The 16,152-nt window shown below is 31.5% G+C and overlaps 2 protein-coding genes across 2 annotated transcripts in view; one reads left to right on the top strand and one right to left on the bottom strand.

Moving 5' to 3' along the window:
- Positions 1 to 16,152, top strand: part of LOC132744451 (stabilin-2-like) — a 299,749-nt gene that overhangs the window by 155,916 nt on the left and 127,681 nt on the right. The gene's annotated exons all lie outside the window — the stretch shown is intronic.
- LOC132744442 (probable G-protein coupled receptor 139) overlaps positions 1 to 16,152 on the bottom strand; it is a 49,995-nt gene that overhangs the window by 3,865 nt on the left and 29,978 nt on the right. The window contains exon 2 of the mRNA XM_060733154.1: positions 10,858 to 12,280. Coding sequence (XP_060589137.1) covers positions 10,858 to 12,103 — 1,246 coding nt within the window. The 5' untranslated portion in view covers positions 12,104 to 12,280. The remainder of the gene's footprint in view (positions 1 to 10,857; positions 12,281 to 16,152) is intronic.

The following is a 16,152-nucleotide window of genomic DNA, read 5'->3' as shown; positions in this document are numbered from 1 at the left end:
ATTTGAGTTCCAGACAATAGAGGAGAAAAGAACACAAGAATTAAAATGGCTTGTGTTTTGAACTGCACTGTTTGCTATTTTATGAAGCATTTTGATTTCAAAACCCTAAGGATTGTTCCAAATTTAGAGTAGCGAAAATTCATGCCATAAATTAATCTAAAAGTAGGTACATGTTTTATGATGTGGTGTTGATCAAATGTTCAAAAGTGATTTTTCCTGCAAGGTCTTGCTGGCTTAGTGGTTAAGGTCTGTTTTAGTGCTCCTTAATTGCAGTGGGTTCAAATTTTGCCAGAGAGTTCAGATTCTTTGGTTTATAAGGAAGGTCTTTGGTTTTACTTCATTACAAGACAAGACATGCTGGAGTAAAGGAAAGCTGGAAAATTGCCATATAAGCTTAACAGTATCACTGTAACTTAAAGCCTGACCAAAGCAAGTATCGTTCATAGTGTTTGCAGTTTAACTAACATCAGCATAACTGAATAATTATATTATTTTGTAAGACACGTTTACATATTTTGTCATATTGAATGCCTATATCACAATGTGGGATGTAGGGGTTAAGGCTGTTGACTTCAAATCACTTGCCTCTCACCTCTGTGGGTTTGAATCCCATCAGGCACTCTGGATTCTTTCATATGAGGAAGCTATCCAGCTAGCTTATGGTACGTTGGTGGTTCTACTCAGGTGCCCCTTCGTGCCTGAAATAATGCAAGGAAGGGCACATTAGGTCCTCCAGCACCAGTACAAGCTGGAACATCGCCATGTGACCTAAACTGTGTTGGTGTGTTTTAAAACCCAATCAAAACATTGTAGGACATTATATAAAGGGACTAGCAACTACCAACATAATAAGCTGTCCTACATGGTGTTCATTTTACAGCTGATCAATCAATAAGGGTAGTGTTTAAATCATAACTACATGAATGCTATTATTTTAAAGAAACAATAGTGATAAAGTTTCATAAATTCATGTAAAGGTCATTTAAGACTGTTAAAAATTTTAAACCATGAGCCACAATAAGACTCTTTAGCACTGTTTATTACTGACAAAAACATGATGATATCAGCATGATTAAATCATGGTCCATGTATATGATTTGGCAAAAAAAGAGAAAGAAAATCTCTTTTTTATAATATTATGAGTATGACAAATATTGACATTGCTGATGTAGTGGCAAAATGCTATTGCTTAAGATACAGTTTATTTATTAATTCCTTAATTTGGAAGTGAAAGTAATTTGCCATCAGTGTAGTGGCAGGCCAGGCTGCACATCCATACACTCTGACCAGGATGCTGGCTGATCAACTTTAAATTTTCATCTTGACATCACAAATATATATGATGAACAATTCCAAAAAATTGAAGCAGGATAAGTCCTTTTCAGGAACACTATTGGCAGATACCACTAAATATCTGAAAGCCTTAATGACCTATTTAAATTACCTATATAATGTGTGACAGTAAAAAACTACTAGCATTTAATTTAAAGGGACAAATAGATCTAGTTTTTTTATAATTAAAATACTGACCATGAAAACAACAACTGAAAATTAATTTAATAAGATAAAAACAACTTTTAACCCTTACCTTGCTCAGGAACTCAAAGTGATAAGCCTTTGCCACCAGTATTAGTAGCTCAATTTTTGTATTTTGATACTAAAATCCCTTATACTTTAAAAGTTAAGGTTTTATAGCATCCCATTAGTGTTGAGAAGTTAATAAAGAACTTTTATATGCAAACACTGACAAAAATTGAACTCGGAAAGGGTCATGATCACGGTGCATATCCATATCAGTACCATCTTTGCGAAATCTGCTGAAACAGTACCCTATTTGCACATACACAGGTCATTCTCTGCTAAAAACAAACCAGCGATGGATAACAATCCAGTAAAATTTCATTGTAATAAGGAAAGGAGGGATGACACTTAGAAAACATGTATACCACATAACACTAGAATGTTTTATTTATGTGCCGATTTGTCATGTGCCCGTTTTTCATGTACTGCAACTTCACAATAAGCTACAAAAAATCGACAAGTCTTGCCTCGTCCATCACCTCAACATACTTTTCGGGCTGCAATGAACCTGTGGCTTGATTATATATGCATCATACATATTTAATATGTTCATTTACATATCATCTTCGGACAAATGGCAGTATAAATAAAAATAAATGTAAAATTCATAAAAACACCATACTTTAGGTTTTGCAGCGGCACGGGCTACCTCTCTTCATTTGAATTTTGGTATCACAGGTACCCTCTCATTTTTTTTTACACATAGGTTACCCTCAAAGCACGACATATGCTTTTATTTGCTTAAATCGTTACGTATGTTATATTTCTTACTTTTATGTAAATATTACATACTTAAGCATTAACGCAAATAAAAGCATATGTCGTGCTTTGAAGGTACCTATGTGTAAAAAAAATGAGAGGGTACCTGTGATATAAAAATCCAAATGAAGAGAGGTAGCCCGTGCCGCTGCAAAACCGAAAGTAGGGTGTTTTTATGAATTTTACATTTATTTTTGACAATATACAGCCATTTGTCTGATGATGATATGTAAATGAACATATTAAATATGTATGATGCATATATAATCAAGCCACAGGTTCATTGCAGCCCGAAAAGTATGTCGAGGTGATGGACGAGACAAGACTTGTCGATTTTTTGTAGCTTATTGTGAAGTTGCAGTACATGAAAAACAGGCACATGACAAATCAGCACATAAATAAAACATTCTAGTGTTCCGTGGTATACATGTTTTCTAAGTGTCATCCCTCCTTTCCTTATTACAATGAAATTTTACTGGATTGTTATCCATCGCTGGTTTGTTTTTAGCAGAGAATGACCTGTGTATGTGCAAATAGGGTACCGTTTCAGCAGATTTCCCAAAGAGGGTACTGATATGGATATGCACCGTGATGATGGATAATATAAGAATCTTCCAAAAAAATTTCAATTTTTAATGCGAAATTAGTTCCTTATAGGGGCCAAAGCAAATTTGATTAAGCAGTTTTAAGTTTCATCAAAGGAAAAACTCCCGATTTGGACTAACAATATTTTTTTTTTTGACCATGCTAAGTTTGGAAATAATCCATGCATCCATTAGTTAATAAGAATAATCTTTCATATAATTATATACTTTACTCTTATTATCTGGCTACAGTGAGCCCCTTTTCATGTGGGTTTTTTCAAGTTAATCCCCCGGTACAAACAAACTTTAACCGTTATAGTTTCACAGTGCACTTATTAAAACGTCACAATAGATTGGTCAGCCTGTTGCACTTATTTTTGAAGTTGTAACTGTAAAAGTTTGTTAACTGTCCCCTGCATTAGCTGGGAAAAAACCCCTAATTTTCTTAATTCTGTAGTTAGTCTTTTGCTTTAGTCTTTTGCTGTTGTTTGAAATGTAGTTTTTGTAAGGCTAGGTACACAAATGAATCTTTAGGTTTTACATTTATAAAAGTATTAGGGTGCAACATATTTAAAGCTGCATTAAATAAATTTCATAAAAAAAGAAAGAGTTAAATGTGTTTTGTACTGACTCCCAAAGTAATTTTGGTGTCCAAACAACCAAAATGAGTTTTAAAAGCCTAAAATTCTGCAACCTCATTGTGGCAAAATCAGAAGTACAATTTCTATTTGCAGTTGAGAAACTTTGCCTTTGTGTCATCCGTACATCAATGGAAAATCAACAAACATTTTGAAGCAGCAGTCCAAATTTAACTGACTATTATTTCTGCATTATATTATGGATGTTCTCATACAAATTTGACTTTTTTATGAGATGATTACTTTTCTTGTGAAAGACAAAGCTAATGCACCGTGAAACTATAAAAGTAAAAGTTTGTTTTAAAAAGTTTGTTTGCACAAGAATTATCTAAGATTTGTTGTGATCCACATGTTAACAATTGATTTTACCACTGTGATGTAGCGCATACACAAGATAATAATATAGTCTTTATAGTTTGCTTGTTAAAATTCATATATAGTAACGAACTTAAGTGTTACAGTGGGGTTTTCCTTTTATATTCATAACTTATGAACAATATTTAATGAGATTTACAACAATATTGTTGAAAATTTTAACGAAACGATAGAATGCTCGGTTTTTAAGCTGACAGAAAAATATGGTTACATATTTATTTAATGCAGCTTTAATAAGACTGTACAAGGATAAATATACATGTATACAAAATGATGTCAAATTACCTCTGACATCTTATGCTCTAAAAGATTGAAATTGCTAAGTTGTAGAATGGAATGAAGTTATTTTTAATCCATAAACCAAAAATTGAACCTGTTAGACACTCTTGTTAATTGAACTGTCATACTTATATTGTTTTATCCGGTAACTTTTTCGTGGTGACTTAATCTACCCTTGCGACCAGTCTGTAGACCAAGATCATCTATGCCCTCTGGTCATGATCTGCACTGTTGGCTACATACAGTCAGTATGTACCGGGTATTTTGAAATTTTCCTTAAACTGATGAAAAGTTTTGTCCTTAGATTGAAAGATCAATTGACAAGTCTTCATAAGGTATTGAGACTGGTAAGTATTCAGCACGATAGCAGCCGTGAGGACAACACCCTGACATATACTAATGAAGAACTTGTACGATCATGTGACAGTGGTTTTTGTTATTGGTGAAATTTCTTATAAAAAAGTCAATCAAGTAAGAAAATTCTGACATCTGTTAATTCTATGCTACAAAATAGACCACACCAGAAGCCTGTATTCACCACTGAAAGCTGCTAATATTACAAAAGGAGAAAAAAAAAAGAATAGAAGGAAAGAACAACAATACAAAAGCTAGCGTTTTTTTTACCACTTTAATAGCAAGCAACTGTTTTCTAGCACAAAACAATATTTGGCATCACGGGAGCTTTACATAATATAACACATATATCAACAAAATAAATAAATCTTACACTAGTAGAATTATAACAATAATCACAAAACAATAATGTAGTCCCACAATGATCTATTTTGTACACGATTTTTTGATGAAAGTTTCTCAAGAAAACATGTTGCTACAACAAGAAAGAATTTAAGATATAAGGATATTTGATTTCTGTCATAACAAAATTCAAATGTTATAATACTAAGCGGGGCCATCCTATTTCCTTATTTGTCCTAATATATGTCATCTTTGCTCAATAGGCTTTCCCAGTTCCCTTCAATATTTCATTTTAACAAGCTAGGGCCTCATGGTTATTCTACCTTGCCGTAAATGATAATAAACCGTCAATGCAACTTTTTTTATCTATATTCCATTATGGTTTTTGTCCTGCAATTAACATTACATATTAGGTGGTTTATGCAAATTGTGATGGTACATTTATATTTTTTGTCATGAAATTAAGGTCTTGACAATCTATGATAAAGAGTTTGTGCACAGGTGGACAAAAAAGAAAAGAAAAAAGCACTGAAATAAACATAGTAACTGAGTTTTGGGTGATATTTTTTTACAATGTTCACAGTGACCAAGATGTGTGCCATATCACATCATGTAGGGCACATTGATAGCACCTGAGAGCATATTATATAAAGTGTCATTGCAGTTGTTAGGGGCTGCAAAAATCCAATTATTAAAAATGTAAATAAAAAAAAAGAAGAAGAAAAAATGCACACAATTGGGGTGAAAATAATATCTTAAAATTATACCTGATAATTATCAAGGTATGAAACTGAATAAAAAGGTTGGGGAATCAAAATTCATAACAATAATGAAAAATATTTGGCTTACCACAAGTAAGATATCTAAATACAGAAATAAAGAGAATTATTCTGCAGACCTATGCTTTAAAGGTCATGGTCAAATTATTTCATAAGTATTGATAATATTGATAAATTCTTTGTTTCACAAAGGCTAACTAAACAACACAACACAATATAAACAAATATACTACCATAATAACAAGATAATAAACAATCGGAGGAACTTTGAAAATATAACAAAAGAATATAGTGAGAAATTCATTGAATTTATAGTAATGTTAAAGATGACCAATCAGTCTTTAAAATAATTTACCATTAGTCCTTATAGTCTCTGCACTCTTTGGTTTAGCTCGCATGCAATTTAATTTAATTTATGCTGCGCAAAATGCAATTCTGTAGGAATGGTTGCCGTGGGGACCACCAAGATCTGTATGCATAAAAGATTAAGGTATAGAGTTATAAAGCATAATGTAATTTTGGCAGTTAACTTTTGGTCTAAAAGTACATTATCCATCCTCAGCCAAAGTTCAATATGATTTTTTCACCATTTTATTGCACTGAGTATCATCTAATAAAAATCTGTGTGGTAGGAAAAAAGCAGCTTTAAACTGAAATTGTCTTTTGTCTTTCTTTCCTGATGATGTTACTAAATTTTGATAGTTTATTTAACTTTGATAGATTAATCATCTTTAAACAGTACATGCCTTGATAATAAGGCCCTCTGTGCTGTTCAAATTCTATCCCCATGCACAAAAAGTAGACATGGATACTTTTTTTAAGTATATCACCGGGACGAGTAAAGAAAAACTCTTAAAATACAAGTAACAATATAAATAATGTATATATGAGTATATATAGGACTTCTAACATGACACAGCCATGACAAACTGGATGTAGCATAAGTTCTTTAAATACTTGCATTAAATTGCAGGCAAGTCTACCTTAACCTGCTGATTTTTTGTGTAATGGACTTGCCCTGCTTTGAATTTTGAACAGTCCATTTGTAAATTAGGGGATTTCAATATCAAAATAAACTGAACAACCAACATTATTGAGCCTCAGGTCAGACTGAACAGAATGTCAAATGTTCAGGCCAGCCTGGTTCTATACCAATTTGGCACCAAATCCACAGGTTTGACCTGGCAGTGCTCTTTTGCCCACTATCCCACACCTTGACCTTGGTAAGTATATGACCCTCAAGTTCTATAAATTACATAATTATATGTTTTGCTGTTTTGGCCACCAGATTTACCTGGCAGTGCTCTTTTTTCCACCATTATGACCCTGCCCTGACCTTGGTGTGTGGATTTGACTTATGTTGCAGTTAGGTGCAGTCAAGTTTCGAAAGTGATGCTTATATAAACAGTTCAGTAAAAACAAATGCTTGTCTTATAGCATGCTTCAAATTATTTACTTAACTTATAATAATATAAAGTAAGTTGACCTGGACAAAAACATTAAATACCATGATAAAGTGCCATACACACATATTATAGATATTTACATAGAATTCAATAATGAAGGTTTTATGACTCAATATATACAAAATGATAGCAATGTAAACAAATAATTGGGATAATTATGCCATTTTTAAAGCACTTTTTCTATATAATGCTGATTATAGTTCTCTTTCATTACAAAGAAAAATTCCAAATTTAATTCCTATTTAGGGGGAACTAACTGAATATTTAGATACATGTATATCATATTGATTGACACACTGTTCTAATTGAATAATTCTCTCATTATTATGGATTTGTTACATCAGATAAACACAAATCTGATAAACACAAATCTGATAAACATAAATCTGATAAACATAAATCTGATAAACACACATCTGATTAACAACACATCAGATAAGCACATTGCCCTAATTAATGTTTATGAAAATGTGGGGATTGGCTCTTTTCTGTTAATAACATGGTTGAATTGATTGAAATTATATAACTTTTTGAAAATGATTAATTACATATACATGTAAATTATATTGAATATAAAAAATGGTAGGAAAGCTTTATTATGTGTTTTAAAAAAAAATCATTTAGAAACTTGGAGTGAAATACACTGATATATAATGGCTTATCAATGTTATTGGTCCATTACTTTAATTTCCTTTTCTATTGTGTTTGTATCTATCGTATAACTGATTCTACCCATGTGACCAGTGCAGACAAAGATCTGCTATCTGATAAAAAATTGTACCAATATAAATTGCGTTTGTTTTTAACACTTAAAGGGAATCCAGTGAGGTTTTATGACATGATGGGACTAAAAATATTTTTTCCAGATAAAAGGACCATTTGGAGTAGGTTTAGACCACTTATCTCTGTGCAAAATTTCAAATCATTAGCGCACTTTGTTTTTCCGGAATAATTATTCAAATTGCAAATAATGACACAAAATGAAAGACGTTAAAACGCTTTTCACTCAAAACGGGCTAAGAAAAGCATAAAAATATGATTTTCAATTTATTTCAAAGTATATTTCTTAACTATCTTATATATTTCTGTTTAAAGTGTCCCAGCTCATGTATGTAAGAAATTCAAATGTTATGTTTTTAGGCTTTTATACCTCAGTGGAGTCCCTTTAAAACTAATTCTTCCTGATGATGCGGCTAATACAGGCAATTCCATGTGTTCTGATCATGGTCTGCACTGTCCGCTATTTAATCAGTAAATATTTCGAAATTTTCGGTGTAGATTGATAAATGGTTTTGTCAATACTGAAAGATGGACGGGCCTATTTAAGATAATTTATTTATCTTAGTAAGAGTTTATAAGTATTCTTTATTCTGTCATAATATTTTTACTCTATAAAACAATCAAAATCCTACTTTTGACAATTTTGATAAATAACACCTTTATTGTAATAACAAACTATCAATCATAAATCTGCTTTGAAATTTGCCTATTTCTCTATCAAGTTTGATGATAAACTGAGAAGAAATTTAAAGAGTCGTTTCTGTAAAGTCTTCTTTAATTGAGAGCAATTCAGAGTAATATTCCAGTTTTGAAATTTCCGTAAATTTTGTTAAGTTTTGTGAAGCTTAAGTTACTCAGATGTTAAATTTATGTAAAATAGAAAAAAATCATTTTCTTACTAATTAATTCTTTGAAATTTAAGCTATAAATGGTTTAATTTGTACTGAGAAATACATTTGAATTATGCATCAAAACCTAATTAGACGATTTTTGTTAGAGTAAAATATTTTTGTTATTTAAGAAAACCTTAGCAATGTTAGTGGTTATTTTACTAGAAACCTTATTGCACAAACAATTTTCCTCTGGTCATTTTAGCTTTAATCAAAATTATTTTAAATTAAATTAAAAAATGCTGCTTTTATAATACCTTCGATTTTATAATACTTTCGATTTTATAATACCTTCGATTTTATAATATCTTCAACACACTTTGAATTTCTAAAGAAAAGGAATGATGTTTTGCTGTCAATATAGATTCATATATTATTACTACTTTTTTTTAGAAATTTCGGTATCTAAATCTCTCTTAAACGCAGAGACAAATTTGGAATTCCAATGTGTTTATATTTGTACCATAGATTCTATTTATAGATTTATCAAAACGCTGAGTGGTTTTATTTATGGAGATGGCAGGCAGCTCTTTTCCCTGGGTAGTAAGATCAATATAAAAAGCAAAAACAGTAATTTTATTTTCTCATATGATCTAGGAGGAAATATATTAGAAATGAATTACTTTAACCTAGCATTTCTTTGATGATTTTTATCCTCAACTTTTCAAACAGTTTAATTTTATAAGTTTCTAAGCTTTTTGAAATCAAAATTGAATCTTTAGTCAGTAATAAAGTCTGTGGAAACCTAAGTTTTTACAAACAATGATAACAAAATACTTTCATTGAATTGTATAATACGTAATTTGATTTATCGTACTTTCAGTTTGAATATTGTAATATTACAGTAATATGAACTAAACATACCTATAAAGGTTATTTAAATGAATTTAATTGTTATAAAGATTGTATTTATTTAAATGAATTTAATTGTTGTAAAGATTGTATTTATTTAAATGAATTTAATTGTTATAAACAGAACAGAACAGAACTGTTCTATTGTTATAAAGATTACTAGTGATTGTTACACAGTTATTAAGTTATCATTCAGGTCTTTAATTAAATACGTTTAATTGCATTTGAATAAAAATTAACTCTTTCTGAATCGCCAGCATTAATTGTTATTAAGTTTTATTATAAATTATTAAAATTTAGTCAGAATTAATTCTTAGTAAGTAACCATTGATTGTTATTGAGCTATCTATTGGAGAAAAAAAAAAGGAAATTTTTTTCTCAGGGTCTTTCGTTCCAGGAAGTTGGGCACATTCTTTATTTTTGTGTTCAAGAGTTTTAAAATTTAAATTTCATTATTTTAATCAAATGCTCATACCATTATATTTTTTTTTGTTTAAATTAGATGTCTGGGACAAATTTGTCAATATGATCTATGGTTAATTCATATTGGATTTAAAGATAATATCCAAGTTATTTCTTGGCATAAAATTGCACCGTTTAATAACCTATCTAGTCAACTGTTTTACTTACTGAATCTTAAGTTGATAGGCATTTATAGGTCCCCCCCCCCTCCCTACAGTGTGATTGTACAAATGTATTTGAATTTAGGTTTGAATTGTACATCAGCAAATAGATGAAATTGTTGTCAGGCTATACAAATGTGACGGCCGATTTTATAATTGTCAGACAACACAAATGTGATGGCTGATTATTGTCAGACAACACAAATGTGATGGCTGATTATTGTCAGACAACACAAATGTGATGGCCTATTATAGTCTCACAACACAAATGTGATGGCTGATTATTGTCAGACAACACAAATGTGATGGCTGATTATTGTCAGACAACACAAATGTGATGGCTGATTATTGTCAGACAACACAAATGTGATGGCCTATTATAGTCTCACAACACAAATGTGATGGCCAATTATTGTCAGACAACACAAATGTGATTGCTGATCATTGTATGTGATAGCTAGATGCTTATAATACTGGTGGATTCCACCTACCCATTATTATCCCTTTGAAAGAACTAACAAGTTGTTTCTTTTGTATTTATATAAGATATCTTACGATTGTTGTTGCTGTGTCCACGATCACTATTATTCCATACTCTCATTCTCAACCAGTTAGGTGCATGCGTTAAAAAGCACTGAGGCATACAGAAAGTCTTTTTAAACGTGTTCCAGAACTTCTCGCTAAACCAACAATATAAGATAAAATTGAAAGAGGATCGAAGTGCAAGGAGCAATACTGTTATATTTGTTATTAAGTACAAATGCTGGAAATGTTTGTCTGGATTGAGACGTTTTCCCACAAGCAAGATCACATACGGTGCTTCGCAAATGAAGAATACCACAACCACGCTAATAAGCATCATTGTTATTTTCATTTCCTCTCCGGTAATGATGGTCTGAACGTTGGAATCACTGGCGAGGTGATAACGAAGATAGTTTGTCGATCTATGAATTTCTCGTATCAGGCAGACGTTAAGGAAGAGAAGTAACGAAAACGGTAGCACAACCAAGAGGAAACAGTCTGTCCAGTAATACAGGTGTCGAAATGTTTCGTTAAACGCAAGATCCGTTGGTTCCAGAACTGGCACATCTTTACCTATGCAGTGGTCATAAAATGTATACTGTTTGAACTTAAAAAACTCTGGCACCCGAAATAAGAATGACCAGATGAATATTAACACAATTATAATCCTTGCCCTGATCACTGTACAGATTCCCATAGCCCGCAGTGGGTGGCATATAGCAATGTATCTTTCTATAGCCAGCATTACTGTCAGCCAAACGGATCCAAAAAGGAATGCACATAACAATATATTTACATAAGACATGATTACCCTATAATGGTAATGTACCTCTTTTGTCAGTTTTGTCTCAATAAAACTGGCAGCCATAATGAGTAAAAAGGCTAGGTCCGACATTGCGAGAGATATTAAATAACTGTTGGTAGATGTGGACATAGTTTTACGACTTAGCACAATGACCGTTAGAATTATTCCCACAATGCCGATGGTACAGATTATTGGCAGTAAAATATGCATGCATATCTCGTAGCCCGGCACTTGGTTCATAATGCTTTTCCAATCAATTTCATGCGCACAGTGGTCATAGGAACCATTGTAACTGTCGTTTAAGTGATAGAAATAATCATTATAGTCATAATACTCGTACAGTGATCCATTTCTGTAGATGGTCCCGTTTGGATAAGAAATTGTGTGTATGTCTGTAAAATTTGATATATTTGCACTGCTTTGAGGTTCAGAAACACCTGCTCCTGGCAGGGATAAATATTTATCAACATACATTTTTATTATCTTGAAATTTGTTGCAAAGCTTGTGTGTGCATTGGCTATCTTGATATTCTCTTTCTATATCTGCAATCAGTTTTTATGTATAATCCAAGCATTTTGATGGAGTTATTGCAAGCTCCTTGTGAATCGGATGATTTTATAGTCTGCTGCAAACCTGGCAAGCTCTTCAATCTGAAAACAAAAAAAATGTAAATCAATTTATTATAATGGCAGGTATCATAATTTAAAGTTATATTTTCTGAAGGAGGTAGTAAAAATAGAATTCATATTGTCAATAGCCTTAGTATTTTTTCTCTCTATGTATTAACAATCAAAACAGAAACATTTTACAACTTTTTTTTTCCATGTTTAACAATATTTCCAGAAACATTTCACAAGGGTAACAGTCTCCTAAAACACTTACTGAAGTCCTCATTTATCCATATTAAGTACTCTTCAGAACTGTTCAGAAGTGATAACAGTTCTGCTGAGCAAGTGAGAGTAAATATCTTAAAGTAATTAAGATAAAATGATAACAAAATCATTTGATGATTATCATGATGCCATTAATTTATGAAGATTATATCATCAGACTGGTTGGCCTGTATGAAAAAAACATTTGTTTATGCGAAACTGGCATTATCCTAAAGATGCAGTTACAGATTTATGTAAATTAAAGGCCTATTATGCCTCAGAAATGCTATCTTTTTTATTTCAAAAAATAAAAGTTTATTTTTGGTATCTTGCTATCTTGTTTCCAAAAACATACTCATTTGTTATATACATGATTATCTTTTGCATTTATAATTATAGTGAATTAGTATTTTGTATGGAAGTCAAAATACTACTTTGTTTACATTTTGCTTACTTTAACGATACATTACTGCACATTTGCGCAACTTTTTTTGTTGTCAACATCTTACATGCTCTTTCTCCATTATTTAAACACATAATTATGTTTGACATTTCTAAAGTATTAAAAAAATAATATGGAATGTGCCTTTAAATTTTGAACTTTTTTTTTGTTACAATGTTTGGGTGTGTGTTATCTTAAGACATATTGAAGGGAATTTAGAGAACAGCATATTGACTAAATGTGTCTGCTAATTAAGTTGTCTAACATTGTGCTGATACATAAATTATCTTATATTAATAAATTTGCATGAAACAGTTTAGATAGAGGTATTCGTGACATCATTGGATTAAGGGAAAATGGCGCTTTATTATTCATAATATCATACAATAGAGAATGACTTTATAACATGTTTGTTCTAAAGACTTGGCAAGGATTTGTTATGCTCTGTAAAATGTGGAAAAAAAAATGTGAAAGACCAAAAAGGGGCGAGGTTTACTGTGACATGCAATTTTACACAGCATGCATAGCATTTCAATATTCCAAATCCATTTGAAAATTGTTTATTTCAAAACTGAACAAAATTCATTAAACAAAACAAACTCCATAGCACAGATTCAGAAGAATATTTTACCTAATTTTGTAGAAAAATAAATGATATAAGCATATTTAAATAGAAATGTTCTGGCAATTTAAACGATGAGTCATACTGTGTGTGAAGCAAACATTGAATGTAAATCACATTTTGTTCCATAAATATGTTGTTCAAAATTTGAACTGTCTCTCAAAGTTGCCAATACATTATATTATAGCACCTAAAGTCATATAGCCAACTGCCAAAAATCTGTTAAAACAATTTATTTTTTTATTGTATTTATTTAGTCAAAGTTTGTATTTTAGTCCATTTATTTATAAAAAAAAATCGGCATTGACGTCAGTTGGAATAAAAAGTGAAGTGGCAGAAGGGATTCCAGAAATGATGCCAGTGTGTACCCGCCAATTTTTCGGTTACATGCATGTTATTTTGAGTAAATGTAAAATTATATAAATTTCTATTAAGACAGATTCTAAAAATAATACACTGATAGAATTGAATGAAATGAAAAAAAATCATATGCAAAAAGAATTAAGCATAATGCCACCGATTGATCCAGCGTTCATGATATCCAATATTCATAATATCCAGTGTTCATGATATCTAATGTTCTTGATATCCAGTGTTCATGATATCCAATGTTCATGATATCCAGTATTCATATAACAGTCCTGAAAATGGACAGAAGGACATTTTCTGGCTTTTTTTTTAAGTACAGGGCATGATTATTCTGTGTCAATTGTCTGTTAAGGGGTTACAAATTGACATCTTCAAGTACTTGAGAGCTTAGGATATTACATGGACCTAATTAGAGAGGACTTTATGATGTTGGGGTTTTTTTTCACTTGACTTAGAATGAACTGTTCTTCTGGACCAATCAGTCTGGTTTTAAACACAATAAAGTAACACATCAGGACAATTTCTGTTTGCTTTGTCCTGTTTTTCGTCCAATATAAGATTTTGATTACTTGAAATGAGAATAACAAACATCAATCAAAGATGTCCGAAAAATGGCTAAAAGCCAGTGTAAATACATCAAAATGAGAGGACATCTAATAATAAGGTTCTATAAGACATAATTGTACATGTCAATCAAAGTGTAGAAAAGATAATGTCTTTGTACATTGACACTTACATAATGCCACTTTAAACTTTTGATGTCACAAGTTATACCCCTTTTTACCGTGATTTTTTTTTCCCGAAAAATTGACATTTTGTTTTTGATTGAGACTTTATACACACTTTATATATCATTGTAATTTTATCAGACTGTCCCATATATTGACAAAATTGGGCCTCTTTAAAAAATGTAGCAAGTTTTCTATTCTTTCAAACTACTCTGCAAAGTCTTAAGTTGATTCTTTGTATTGAAAGATTTATGTCCATTCTACTTTACCTTATTCAGTCACAATGTTTTCATGTTGAAATATCAATTTTTTATTTTGAAATATTAATGGTTATTAAAATTCCTTTATGGATTTTGTTATAATACTATAATCTAGCTAGCATTGAGAGTAGTTGAGTGTGTTGTCGATCTTGGAATAGGTTTCATTTCTTTAAAAAAAAAACCAATCTGTTTATTGCATTTGATTAAAGTCATTTACTTTAAATATTGATACTTTTTAAGGCAAAGAGAGTTCTCTTCCTTCACTTAAAAAACTTGTTGACTCAACATCTCTTGATACAATTTAAAGAACAATAAACTTTTTAAGGTTTGACTTCATTACTCCTTATTCTTTCAAAATGTTGAAGCTGAAATAAATCCCTTTAGCAGATGATTTAGAAACAATTTCTTAAATGTGTTTTCATCTGAAATAATGCTTTTTCTTTTAGTCTGTTTCCTGTCAGGTTTCTGTGACGAACTGACATTTTAAATAAATACCAAGACTGGTTTTAGAGCTGAGATTTACTATTAGTTGATTGCAAATTTTATCCTAAATTGCAACAACGGATCAGACTTCCCTTTTTTTTTTATTGGTTCCCTGAAAGTTTGATCTTACATGAAAAAGGGAGTGTAAATAATAACCTGTCTTGACATACAGGAAGAAGAATTGTACAAGGATGTTGCAGAATAATGTCACATTATCTAAGGAAAGGCCAATTTTAATATTTTGTTAGAAAGCATTTACAAAAAAAGGAGATAATCATCATGTGTCTTTGTTTTAGGGATATTTAAGTTCTAGGCCTTAGTTTATCAGACAGGCAGGTGACTGATTACTGATTTTTATAATGTCTGTTGTTATCCCCCGCCAATGAAATCGGGAGGGGGATATAGTTTTGGCGTTGTCCGTCCGTCCGAATTTCGTTTCCGGAGTAGTTCTGACTGCAACTACTGGCTGGAATTCAACGAAACTTTATGGGAATCATCAATATCAAGAGGAGATGTGCATATCCTCGGCTTGTTCCGGTCAGACACTTTAACTCAGAGTTATGGCCCTTGATTAGTTATGCAGTATGCATATGGAGTAAAAATCGTTTCCGCGCTACTTCTCTGCAACTACTGACTGGAATTCAACGAAACTTTATGGGAACCTTTAATACCAAGAGGAGATGCGCATATCGTCTGCTTGTTCTGGTCAGACACTTTAACTCAGAGTTATGGCCCTTGATTAGTTA

The sequence above is a fragment of the Ruditapes philippinarum genome, unplaced genomic scaffold, assembly GCF_026571515.1.
Source record: "Ruditapes philippinarum isolate M1 unplaced genomic scaffold, ASM2657151v2 ctg1134_1_1_1_1, whole genome shotgun sequence".
In the NCBI taxonomy this organism is placed as follows: domain Eukaryota; kingdom Metazoa; phylum Mollusca; class Bivalvia; order Venerida; family Veneridae; genus Ruditapes; species Ruditapes philippinarum.
The sequence above is the reverse complement of the archived record's forward strand: the minus strand, read 5'-3'. Positions and strand labels throughout refer to the sequence as shown.